This window comes from Mustelus asterias, chromosome 18 (genome assembly GCF_964213995.1).
Source record: "Mustelus asterias chromosome 18, sMusAst1.hap1.1, whole genome shotgun sequence".
Classification (NCBI taxonomy): Eukaryota; Metazoa; Chordata; class Chondrichthyes; order Carcharhiniformes; family Triakidae; genus Mustelus; species Mustelus asterias.
This window is the reverse complement of record NC_135818.1, coordinates 57,656,661-57,669,180: the sequence shown is the minus strand read 5'-3', so window position 1 is coordinate 57,669,180 and position 12,520 is coordinate 57,656,661. Positions and strand designations below refer to the sequence as shown.

General features: G+C 42.2%; 1 protein-coding gene across 5 annotated transcripts; it reads left to right on the top strand.

Annotated features, from left to right (window-relative positions):
* The first annotated feature begins 440 nt into the window (after positions 1–440).
* eif5 (eukaryotic translation initiation factor 5) lies at positions 441–11,979 on the top strand. Of its 5 annotated transcripts, none has more exons than XM_078234059.1 (12): positions 441–615; positions 794–948; positions 2,074–2,353; positions 2,430–2,511; positions 3,790–3,962; positions 4,719–4,830; positions 4,910–5,040; positions 7,212–7,373; positions 8,438–8,599; positions 8,680–8,844; positions 9,565–9,711; positions 10,101–11,979. In XM_078234059.1, exons 3-12 carry the CDS (start codon positions 2,282–2,284, stop codon positions 10,194–10,196), a joined length of 1,302 nt encoding a protein of 433 aa, XP_078090185.1. In that variant the 5' UTR covers positions 441–615; positions 794–948; positions 2,074–2,281; the 3' UTR covers positions 10,197–11,979. The 5 variants fall into 5 exon arrangements, with proteins under 5 accessions (XP_078090185.1, XP_078090188.1, XP_078090186.1 ...); XM_078234062.1 differs by having other exon boundaries at positions 479–591; XM_078234060.1 differs by lacking the exon at positions 441–615 and having other exon boundaries at positions 618–948.
* The last annotated feature ends 541 nt before the right edge of the window (positions 11,980–12,520 follow it).

The following is a 12,520-nucleotide window of genomic DNA, read 5'->3' as shown; positions in this document are numbered from 1 at the left end:
TTTTATGACGTTCTTGAAAGTGCGAGAGGCGCTATGCAAATGCAAGTTCTATCTTTGGTGTTCGATCAGTCTCTTCCTTCCTTAGTTGACATATATTTCGTCGCCATATGGAATCTCAAAACGACGAAGTAGAAATTAATGTGATACTGTTTATATGACTGTGCTGGAAACTCGTCTATGCTGCAGCCAATTCTTCTGGAAAACTTCAGATGACCTATTTCAGCCAACATTAATAAGAGACAATAAAGAGCCCTCAATTGTGTGCAACCTCTCTCACACAAATATGATGCAATCACCATTCAGGCCCTTCACTCAGCCACACCAGCACCTCCCTCGCCCCGCCCCCCTCAAAGACAGCAGCGCCCTCTCAACCTAACTTGAGAACCCGGCGTGGTGACGTCACCGTGAGTGACAAGCCCCGCCCCCTCCCCCTGTCCGCCACGCAGAACAAAGCCACCACCACCCCCCCACACACGGCGGTTTTCCAATGAGAAAGCCGGCGGGTGCCAGGGGCGGGGCCCTCTGTTGTCCCAGCAAGTTAGGCTGCGCCGCCACTTGACTGGCGTCGGGAGAGAAAGGCGTTTTTTTTTGGTTTGTGGGGTAAACGTCGTGGAGGTGAGGCGCGGGGATGGGAGCGGAGCGGCGCGGCCGGGCCGGGCTCGGCTCGTTAAGCGGTTTTACCCGGGCCAAATGACGGAGAATTAACGCGGCAATTAAGGGCGTTTGCGATTCACGTTGACTTTGTGATTTTTTTTTCTCTCCCCTCCCCTATCCTCTTTCTTTCGCCCCGCAGATTCCCGCAAACGAGGGCGGCTCGCTCCACCGACGGGCTTTTTATTTGTTGCGCACAAGGGTGTTCGGCGTCTCGGCACCGCGACGTGCCGTCCAGTAGTTCACCATATCCGAGAGCGATTAGGCTTGTGTTTATGTCTTTGTTTTGTGAAAACGGTAAGGATATTGGGGTGGCTTAAAACCGGGGGGGTTGAGGGGTAGGGGGGTGAGGAGGTGGGGGGGTGAGGTGGTGGTTGTGAGGGGAATGAGGGAGGGTTAAACGGCCGCAAGATGCGGGTGAGGACGCGAGGTTTTCAAAATGGCGCCCTGCGGCCCGGGGCTGGGACGGAGCAGCAGCGACGGCGGCTCCCTTGCCTGTGTCCCGTGTGACGCACTCTGCGCCATTCGGGCCCACCGCGACTAGCTCCAGCTCATTCCGGGGCCAAGGTGGGGCGGGTTGTTCCTGACCGCCGCCATTTCCCCTCCTTTTTTTATAATTCTCTCGCCCCCCCCCCGAATCGAGTCTCAATTTACCCGCCAGCTTTTGGTGGTTGGGGAGGGCGAAAGAGTGGAAGGTTTTTTTTCCTGCAGTGTGAGGAGTTGCGCATGGCGGCGCTGGGGCGGTGGGTGACTCACGTGTTTGCGGAGGCTGTGCTACTGCAGCAAGGCAATGACTCAGCGCTCACTAACCAGCCAGCCACCTCCCTTCTTTTAACCCCCTCCTCTCCCATTTCCCCCCCCCCCCCAAAGCTGCGAATTGCCACCTGGCCGACCACGTTTTATTCTGCTGAATGCTGGCTCCTGCCGTCGGCTCCCGTATTCCTCTTTTTTTTAAACCTGCACTTAAAGAAGGGCTTTTCTTTACCTGCAGTCAAAATAAGTGAAGGGTTTTTTTTCTAAGTTTGGAATCTGACCGTGAAATTAACACTTCCCGTGCTTTTGTGCGGGGAAATTCGACTTTTTTTTCATTTGAATCCTAGTTGATGATTTGCCTGACTGGAATTACTCTGAAAAATCCAGGTTTGTAGTGCATGGTGAAGGACAATTATCTTCCCTTTTCTCTTTTTTTCCCTCCTCAACCCCCCCCCCCCCCCCAAATCTATCTGCCCTCTTCTCCATCACACCTGAACATGTTGGTTAGGGGTATCAATTCCGTTTAATACCAAAATTTGAAAAACAGCTGAAGTTATTTGGTCTCTGCGTGCCATATATTGTGTGTATTCAAACTTTGACAAATGTGTTTCAGAGGAAGTAACTTCTCTACTGTCTGCCTAATCCCTTTATTTTTCCTCCTCATTACAGAGCTGTTGCGCAGCCGTTGGTACCTGTGTCGGGGAAACCTAACCAACAAGCGGGGAACTTGCAGCCTAAGTGGCGCAAACTTTTTCATGTCAGAGACCGAGTACACTTGCAATTGTTTATGTCATCCATTCTTCTTCAGACAGAAGATACCAAAAAATTCCATTCAAAGATCTTTTCACTTTACTCATAAATCTAATAGTAAACCAGAATGGCTGTCAACGTCAACCGCAGTGTTTCTGACCAATTCTATCGGTACAAAATGCCCCGTCTGATTGCAAAGGTAAGAGCAATTGGAAGCGCTTGAATTAGTTCTCGCTTGGAACTGTATTGCAAACTAAAATGTGATTTTTCCTCAGGTCGAGGGCAAAGGGAATGGAATAAAGACAGTAATAGTCAACATGGTTGATGTTGCCAAGGCGCTTAATCGGCCTCCAACGTGTAAGTACCATTTAAGGTTTAACTATCTGTTCTAGAATGCTAGCTTGCTATTCTAAACTAAGTTATGTAACTCTAAACTGAGACTTTGCAGGTATAGAAAATTGACCATAATGTTGCAGGGTTACATTAAATTCTTGGTTATTCAAATCTTGATTCTCATTAGTTGCTTTTTTCATTGGTTACCTAGTTCATTTTTAAGATTATTGCCATTACAAATCTAATCTCCAACCAGAAGTGTATTGTGCACCGCTTTTCCCTTTTTCTTTTCTATTTGGGTGCCATCTATTGGTCACATTAAGTAATGAAATCAGAAATTGGAATGCAGGACTGCAATTTGCCAGAGCATAAACAGACATAAATTGTCAAGGTTATTCCATGCACAGCAACAGTTGAAAACTGCGACACAGCTGTTATGGAGTTTGCCCTTTTTTCCCTAGTGTTTCCCGTTTTGACCTGTCCTTGGATAAAAAATGTGTTTTTTAAAGGCTTTTCTCCATGAAACCATTATTATTTTTCTTGATTTGTGGGGATTGCTGGCAAGGCCTGTAGTTCCTGTCCTTGGTGTTGAGCCACCTGTAGTGATTTTTTTTTTTCCTGGCTTTCTAGGCCATTTCAAGGGGCAATTGAGTAACCACATTTTGGGATCTGGAATCACATGTAGACCAGATAGGGCATTAGTGAACCACATTAGTTTTTATGACAATCTGGTATTTTCATGACCATTATTAGTGAAACCAGCTTTTTATTCTTTGCACCAGCTCTGAAATTTTTAGATCTGGACATTTGGTAGTCCTATTTGTGGTGCATTTGTTGTATCATATTTGACTCTCCACATATAAAATATATATTTTAAAACTTTTCCAGGTTCCTCACCTGTATGGAGCACTAGCTTTAAAGCTTTTTAAAAACCCATTCTAGTATATCTGCAGCCCACAAGTCAAACCAAATAAACCTGCAGTTATGAAAATTGTTGTATTGCTGAGGCATGAGGGTGTATGTCCAGTTTTATTTAGATTGCGTTGGGTTTCACAAATGTTGAGAAACTACACATCAAAACGAATTGTTTCCAGTCCCTCAGACAGACCTCTTATGATCTTTCCGCAAATGATTAAATTTATGATCACTTGGTGAGGTGGAAAAGTTGGGTATACCACGTTTTCCATGGCTCAGTTGGAGAGTTGAGTCCACCTGGATTGCTCTTAAAGATTGAAAACTTGAATTTTGTTTACTAATTGTGCTGGTTTGTTTAAGACTTTTTAATCTGTATTCAAACCTTAGATCCCACCAAGTTTTTTGGTTGTGAGCTGGGAGCTCAGACCCAGTTTGATTCAAAGAATGACCGTTATATTGTGAATGGATCTCATGAGGCGAATAAGCTGCAAGACATGCTTGATGGATTCATTAGGAAATTTGTCCTTTGTAATGAGTGTGAGAATCCTGAAACTGACCTGGTGAGTGCAATAAAAATGAAATCCTGTTAGCACAGGACAAGGTTTCCTAAAATCTAGATGCATTGTGATTCATTGGTAGATCATTCTCCGAGTTCTGTTCTGATGATGCAATCTTCCACGCCAGTACTTCTGATACATGTCTTCAACTGAGGATTCCCACCCAGTGTGGTTAACACTAATTCATTTCATGTTCTACTCATCCTGCCCCTCCATTCAGTTCATAGAAAGCTTCCTGTTGCTTGTCATTTTTATTCTTGCTTTGACCTTTTTCTGTCCAGTTGCCTAGTGTCCCATGAAGCTCGACTCTAGCTTGACCACCTCTTGTCTCAGAATTCTACAGCCATTAGATCATTAATTCTCTCCTTTTTCACAATTCTTTTCATTTATGTTGCATTCTGTTTGCTATATAGCCATTCACACCTCATCTGGACTTTCTTTGTTCCTTTATCTATTGCCATTCCTTTTGGCATCATAAATATTGCAGTCCACCATATGGACCATTTTTGTTCCTGTCCCTTTTCCACCCACGTCTAGTGGTTTAAACTCTTTCCCAGTTCTAAAGAAGGCCATCGACCTGCATATCTTTAACATTTATTTTAGATTTCCAGTATTTGCTTGTAAGCAGTATTCCATGCTTGAGCCATTTTCCTCAGTCGGAGAAATTGATATTTGCTGCTGCATCTATTTTGTATTTAATCTGTAGGTTTGGATGTCAGTTCTTTCTTGAATAAATTGTAACAAGATTATTATTTTTAGCATGTCAATCCAAAGAAACAAACCATTGGTATTTCCTGTAAAGCCTGTGGATACCGAGGCATGCTTGATACGCGTCACAAGCTCTGCACATTCATTCTTAAAAATCCACCTGGTAAGTAAGTTTGAATTCTGCAAGACACCCAGATTTTTTTTATGTCAAATGATTTGATGTAAGGATTTCTACCTTTCAGAAAATGGAGATGGTGGTTCAGCCAAGAAAGAAAAGGAAAAGAGAAACAAGAAGGGCAAAGACAAAGAGAATGGATCAGTATCTAATTCAGAATCATCCACCCACAATGAGTTTGATGCTCCAGATGCAGTGGTAATTGGATTTTATTCTACAATGTAAATTATGGAATGCCTGCTAGCTTTGCAAAACTAATGTTGAGTCTCACTGCTGTGGCCCTCTCCCTACAGACCTGCAACATTTTTCTCTCCAGATGCTTGTCCAGTTTTTGAGTGCTGTGACTCTGGCTCCCACACTTGAGCAATTCAGTCCAGATAAATCCTAGGTCACCATCAGAAGATTTATGCAGGTGCACACCAAGGTCTTTGTTCCTGCATCACCTTGAATTGTACCTATCACTTTACAGTTCTCTGCATTAAATTTCATTTGTTATGTGTGTTCCCATACCACAAGCAGGAGACCGGCTATTGGGTTTGTAAGTATGGTAATTGAGTAAGATGGTGACTGAGAATCTGAACAATTGAGTGGTTTTGATTTCAGTAATGAATCATGAGGACCTTCAATCAGAATTTGGTTAAATGCATTTTAAGCAGAGCTACAGTAAAGTAAGCTTGATCAATTCTGGGAATAAAGCATTTCTAAAAAGACAGTTTTTATTCTCCCATGAGATATGGACATTACCACCACAGCCAGCACTTACCCATCCCTAATTGCCCCTTTAACAGTTTCAGAGGGCATTTAAAAGCAACCACTCTGAAGGGTCTAAGGTCACATGTAGCAGACCAGGAAAGGATGGCAGATTTTCTTAAAGTGAACCGTAAGTAGTCTCTCAACACCAGGTTTATCTGGTAGCATGAACTTTCGGAGCACTGCCCTTTCATCGGGTGAGTGCAGGTTTTGGTTCACAAGCGACATATAAAGACACAAACTCAATTGGAAAATAATGGTTGGAATATCTTAACAGGTCATCAAGCCTTTACAGGTGCAGACAGTGAAGAGAAGATTTAAGCACAGGTTAGAGGTGTGAATAGTCTCCAGCCAGGACAGTTAGTGAGATTTTGCAAGCCCAGGCAAGTTGTCAGGGTTACAGATGTGACATGAACCCAAGATCTTGGTTGAGGCCGTCCTCGTGTGCGGAACTTGACTTCAGCAGTTAAGGACATTCGGCCTCTGATTTTTGGGAAGGCTGCCTACACGACAACACAATCTCCAAGCATAAACTGATAGCCAAGTTCCGTACACACGAGGACAGCCTCAACCGGGATCTTGGGCTCATGTCTCACTAACCCCTCACGACTTGCCTGGGCTTGCAAAATCTGTCCTGGCTGGAGACAATTCACACCTCTTTAACCTGTGCTTGACCCTCTCTCCACTCACATTGTACCTGTAAAGACTCATTCCAACCATTATCTTGTAATTGAGTTTGTCTTTATGCCCTGTTTGTGAACCAAATCCTGCACTCACCTGATGAAGGAGCAATGCTCCGAAAGTGTGTGCTACCAAATAAACCTATTGGACTTTAATCTGGTGTTGAGACTACTTACTGTGCCTACCCCAGTCCAATGCCAGCAACTCCACATTAAAGTGAACCAGATGGGTTTTTACAGTAACAGATATTTGGTCATTCCAGATTTTTATTGCATTCAAATTCCACCAACTGCCGTGGTGGGATTTGAACCCAGATTCCTGGGGAATTACCTGGATCTCGGGATCATCAGTCTGATAAATACTGAAGCCAGCAGGAGGGACTACAGCAAGAATAGTTGGTCAGAACTGCTGGAGCCCAGGGAGAACAAAGCCAGACCTGACTAAGCATCTGCTGTCAGCCACAGAGGCCATCCCAAGAGGCAAAGGCAGTTGGTAGTTTAAAATTTATTTAAGTCTGAGTGGCTGAACAGAAAAGGTTTGCTTGGATGGTGGTTGAGATCTTTGGAACTGTTTTATACTGCGAAGCCCCTTTGTCTTAAGGGTGTGATTCAGTTTTAGAATCATAAGTGTCAGACAACATTTCTGGATTTCAGAACCTTGTACTAATCAAAAGCCTTTTGGCAGGTGTTTTAAGTTTCCCTTGGGATTTGGGCAGCTCAGCATTTTGCCATAACACAGTTCGCTATTCTTTCAATTTTGGGGAAGGGTGGGGGGGGAGAAAAAGATATGGCAATCAAATGCCTGTGGGGTGTTCCCTGAGCAAATGGTTGCATTCATTCTAGAATACTATTTAAACAATCTAGTTTTAAGTATATCTGACTGCTTGATAACTCAGTTGAAGTTGTGGAATAGGAATTTACTGTTGACCTTCTCCCCAGGATGGTGAAGATGATGATGAAGACTGGTGCGAAGAAACCACAGAGGAAGCCCAGCGACGTCGAATGGGTGAAATTAGCGAGCATGCCAAAAATTTGACACTCAGTGATGACCTGGGGAAAACTTTGGAGGAAAGAGTCAACTTATTCTACAACTTTGTCAAGGTATTATGGCATGGATATTCTTTATTTGGGTGTTGTATTTTCTTAGCCATTTACCTTTGGCAGCACTCCTATGATCTAGTTTGACTGGAGCAGCACTGCACGTGGGCACCACTAAGTTTCCCTCCAATTCTCCATCTTGATCTGAAGATTTATTGTGATTCTTTCAATGCTGAATCAACATCCTGGAACACTCCCCCAGCAACGTTACCTACACAACTTGGATTGTTGTAGTAAGGCAAAATGCCACCGTCTGTGCACAGCTTGTAGGTGGGGAATAAATGCTGGCTTTGCCACTTAACGTTTGGTATGCATTTCACATTCTGATGTGGCTACGATTGCAAAGTTTTGTCAATATTGGCCCAGATCATGTATTCGGTTAGCTTTTGCTTCTAGAAGTTGCCCACACAAGGATCTAGCAATCTATGTTGCATGGATTTCACTTTCTAGGTGTGTAGTAAGTGATCTATCAAGTTGCCATTTCCATTGAAGCATTGTCACACTGTAAACCAGGAAGTAAAATGAAACTACTCTAGAGAGCAAAATAAAGACAGTTTGATATTCAAGATTTTATGGCATTCGTACCATATTGAGAAAACTGTCACAATTTGGCTTTCCAGATTAAGGTTCTTCAGCGGTTGTTAAAACTTGCTGACCCTTTTCTTGATCAAATGTGACTTCAGGAGGGAGTTTTAACTGGCATAAAAAAGTGGACATTCTTGTCTGGGGCTTCCAACAACACATGAGTAACTGGCAGAAACAGTCATATCTGTTTTCCACACTAGTATATGCACAGACTCCAGAAATTGTCATGAACTATAAAATCTGAGCTAGTAGGATAGCCAATAGTCAGGGATTTGTAGGGTGTACTTATTTCTACACCTACCCAGTTTCAACTAGTGATGAAAGTCACTTGCTGTGGTGCATTGCCTATAACTCATTTATGAATGTTAACACCAAAGCAGAAGGAAAGCATTTGAAATGTTGAACAATTCGAGTGTAACAGCCAAGCTTGGATGTTTGGGAGATGTGTCTGACTTGTGTTGTACCTAATAATTTCTTTGCAGAAAAAGAAAGAAGAGGGCAATATTGACGCCGCTGATAAAGACCTTCGATCAGAAGCTGAAAGGCTAGATGTAATAGCTATGGGCCCCCTCATATTAAGTGAACTGCTTTTTGATGAGAACATAAGGGAGCAGATCAAGAAATATAAACGACACTTTCTGCGTGTGAGTACTAGTTCCTCTATACCTGAACAATGTTGCTTTATAGCTTAATAGTGCTTGACCGACTGTTTTCTCTTTGATAGTTCTGCCATGGTAATAAAAAGGCTCAAAAGTATTTACTTGGTGGCTTTGAATGCCTGGTGAAAATACATCGGGATCAACTGCTTCCCAGAGTTCCACACGTTCTGAAGGAGCTATATGATGCTGATCTCCTAGAAGAAGAGGTCATCCTTGCTTGGGCTGAAAAAGTGAGCTGGACAATAAGACTACCTTAATTTGCATCTTTTATTTGGAATTTTAAATTTCTGCCTAATTTAGTTCCAAATCTGCTCTGCCAGGGACCCAGGTTTAATCTGTCTTGGGTGACTGCATGGGTGTGCTCGGGTTTCCTCCCACACCAAGATATGCGGGTTTGGTTAATTGGCCATGCTAAATTAACCTTTGGTGTCAGGGGAATTAGAAATCATAGAAACCCTACAGTGCAGAAGGAGGCCATTCGGCCCATCGAGTCTGCACCGACCACAATCCCACCCAGGCCCTACCCCCACATATTTTACCCGCTAATCCCTCTAACCTACACATCCCAGGACTTTAAGGGGCAATTTTTTAACCTGGCCAATCAACCTAACCCGCACATCTTTGGACTAGCAGGGTAAATATTTAGGGTTCCAGGAATAGAGACTGGATGGGATTCAGTGTAGGCCTGATGGACTGAATTGCCTTCTGCGTGGTAGAGATTCTATGAAATATCACTCCTTTGTTCTCCCAGATTTTTGCATTACTAGCAATTGGGAACAGTGACAAATTCTGTGCAAAATAAAATGAACAATTTGTGCTTTTGTAAAATACTGCATTGCCACAGTATCCTTAAAGTGTTAAATGTTTTGAGTTTTGCTGTTCATGAATTTCTGTATTTTTCAGTAATGTTCTGTGCAGATTAGAAATTAATTTGAATTGATCATGTACAGGTATCTAAGAAGTATGTCCCAAAGGAACTTGCCAAAGAGATACATGCAAAAGCAGATCCATTTATTAAGTGGTTAAAAGAAGCTGAAGAGGAATCTGAGGAGGAGGAGGAGGAAGATGAAGAAGATGATGCAGATAAGGAAGTGGAGGTAATTATTTAGAACTCTGCTTGATAACCGGTATGGTAATGAACATTAAAGGCCAACTAAGTTGAGTTGGGAGTGCAATGGCAAATCTAACCTTCTAGCCCAGTACATGCATCAGTAGCATGAGTAATTGCCCTAATTTGCAACCACTTCACCAGTTGACTTGAGCAACTCTGCCTTTTAATATACTATGTCCCATTGCTTTACTGAAGGAGCAGCGCTCCGAAAGCTAATGGTATTTGCTACCAAATAAACCTGTTGGACTTTAACCTGGTGTTGTTAAAACTCTTACTGTGTTCACTCCAGTCCAATGTCGGCATCTCCACACATTGCTTCTGTGCAGGATGTATTGAATTTGATATGCACACTGATCATCATCATGTTGCTTACAGGTGGTCTACGACAGCTCTGCAAGGGAACTGAAAGTGGAAACTGTGAAACCCATTAAGACAAAAGAGGAAGAAGATATAGATATTGATGCTATTTGATGTTTTGCTTACGGGGGGATGTTCTCCTTTTAGATATCTTGCAGTGGAGAAGTCACTAATGAAGAAATATTCCTGTATTTAAACTGCAACTGCTGAATTCAGTCTCTGCTAGTGACACTTTGCCACCACCTACCAATTATGAACTCTTAAGACAATATGTCCCAAGTCTAAGTGGTAGAACGGTCCTGCTAATCTGACAGTTGTCTATTTCACTTTTCTCATTGCTATTGGGTAACATTTCTGCATTTACTGCACATTTATACAGGGATGTAAATTACAAATTAAAGGGGTTTGTGTTCTGTATTCTAGCACCTGAGCTTTCATTTAGTGTATAATTGTAACTTGCCAACAATTTCAGGATTTTTGTTTTTAACTTCCCTACCTGCAATACAACTGGTTCGTATTGGACAAAGCTGTCTGCTTCTAATGGGCATCACAACTGAGCTATTGCCCAATGATAAAGATCAGGCAGTAAAGTAAGACTGGGGGGGGGGGGGGGACTAATTATTGATAACCTTGGCTGATGGGTGAACTGTTTAGTAGGCCATATGTCTATTATAGCATGAAGGTCTGTTTGGACCATCGGCACTTGTGCAACTAGTCTTGATCACCCAAACATCAAGCAAGTTGGAGTTAAAAATGAATTGAGTAGCTTATGTAATACATGCAGTAGGAATTCATTTTTTGTGGGTGGAAGTTTTTAAACTTTAGGTGGGAATACTTGCCTGTGGCAGAGAAAATAAATTCTGGCATTTCCTTGCACTTTGATTCTAAATGCATCTTGGTACTGTGGTCCTTTCATTTCCAATTGGTTTTTTTTCTTGACCTTTAAGGTTGGACATAGTTAAATCAGCTTATTGTTCCAATGCTCTGTGCAACGTACTGACTTTTTTTGCATTTTGAATTACAATTGTATTTTGGACTAAGTCCTCAGTTTCGACCCCGAACATCTTGGAACACTTCATGGAGCTGTCTCATTGCTGTGCAGCCTTCAGTAACTAAACTGATGCAAGGAACTAATCTGAATTTTCAGCTTGAAATGAAATCTGACTTGATTTTGGGGTATGGCAGTGATTTAACATTCACGGCACCAATGGTGCCACAACTGATCTCTTAGTCAACACTCAAATCTTTGATAGAAGTGGGAACTTTATCCTATTGAGTTATAGAGGTCAGTTTTCTTTTGCAGCGAGTTAAACTGCAAGCCATACTATAGTCTTTTAAATTGCCTTGTTGCCTTTTTTCAAAAGGTACCAAATCCTCTCTCTGAGTCATTTTTTTGAAAAAGCAGCTGATATCTGGGCTCTGGAAAATGTCTTCAGTTACTGAGAACTTGTGTACCATGAGTTACCTTAATTTGATTTCTTTGCTTGTCCTGCTCATCCAACATATTTGCTAAATTGGAATTGTCAGCTATAAGGACTGTTTTGAATATCTGATCTTCAGTCAATGTATGCACCAAAACAAGGTCACTGTAGCCTTGGCTAAGACAATTATCCATCAGACTGAATTAATCTTGACATGTTAAGGAAATTGAACTATGTTTTATAGTGAGGCCTGACACAACCAAGGTACAATGGCTTTAAATTTAAGATGTGCATCTTGTTGAATATCTGCAGCCTGCCTTGATGTATGTCAGACCATTCTTGACTTTAGTCATCAGAATTCAGATGAATCATAGAGCATTTGAGTGCTGAACCAGCCAAAATCTGATCATCAATTTGTATTCTAATATTCATGTAGAAAAAACATTATGTAAATAAAGTTAGCTTTGGTTTTGTGAGTTATGTTTGCTTCTTTTGAAATCTTCCATGGCAATTGCACTTTTTCACTTTATTACACACCAGTATCTCTCTCGTCAAAAATCAGTGACATAGAGGGTAAAAAGGGATGTTTAACTCTTGTCTGGTCTGCTTTCCAACAATTAAGTCATGCCCTTAAGCAAATGCGTGTCTCCCAGATTTGGAGATGATAGCTGAGGTACATGGCATTTTAGTTGCTTCCAATCCCAAGTAAATTATTTTGTGGGTGTTGTGATTTGCCCACTCCTAATTACTCTTGAGACAGTGGTGGTGGGCCATGGCAGTGTGTGAGTGGAATACAGTGCTGTTTCAAAGGAGTTTCAGGATTTTGACCTGGTGACTAAGTGGTACGTGTTTGGTTTGGATGGGGTAGTTGAAAGTTCCCTACTTGACTGCCCTTGGCCTGTGGTAGAAGTCCATGGGTTTGGAAGCTGCTGTGGAAGGAGCCTTGGGTTGTTGCAGTGGATTTTAAAGATTGCATGGAAAATGTTATAATTTTTGCTACCCCAGCCTGGTAATTTA

Bases quoted from the DNA above. Each gene is read 5' to 3' on its own strand.
- eif5 (XM_078234059.1), top strand. From the start codon at position 2,282: ATGGCTGTCAACGTCAACCGCAGTGTTTCTGACCAATTCTATCGGTAC. The intron at 2,354-2,429 runs GTAAGAGCAATT...ATTTTTCCTCAG, and splicing joins TGCCCCGTCTGATTGCAAAG to GTCGAGGGCAAAGGGAATGG. The intron at 9,712-10,100 runs GTAATTATTTAG...TGTTGCTTACAG, and splicing joins ATGCAGATAAGGAAGTGGAG to GTGGTCTACGACAGCTCTGC.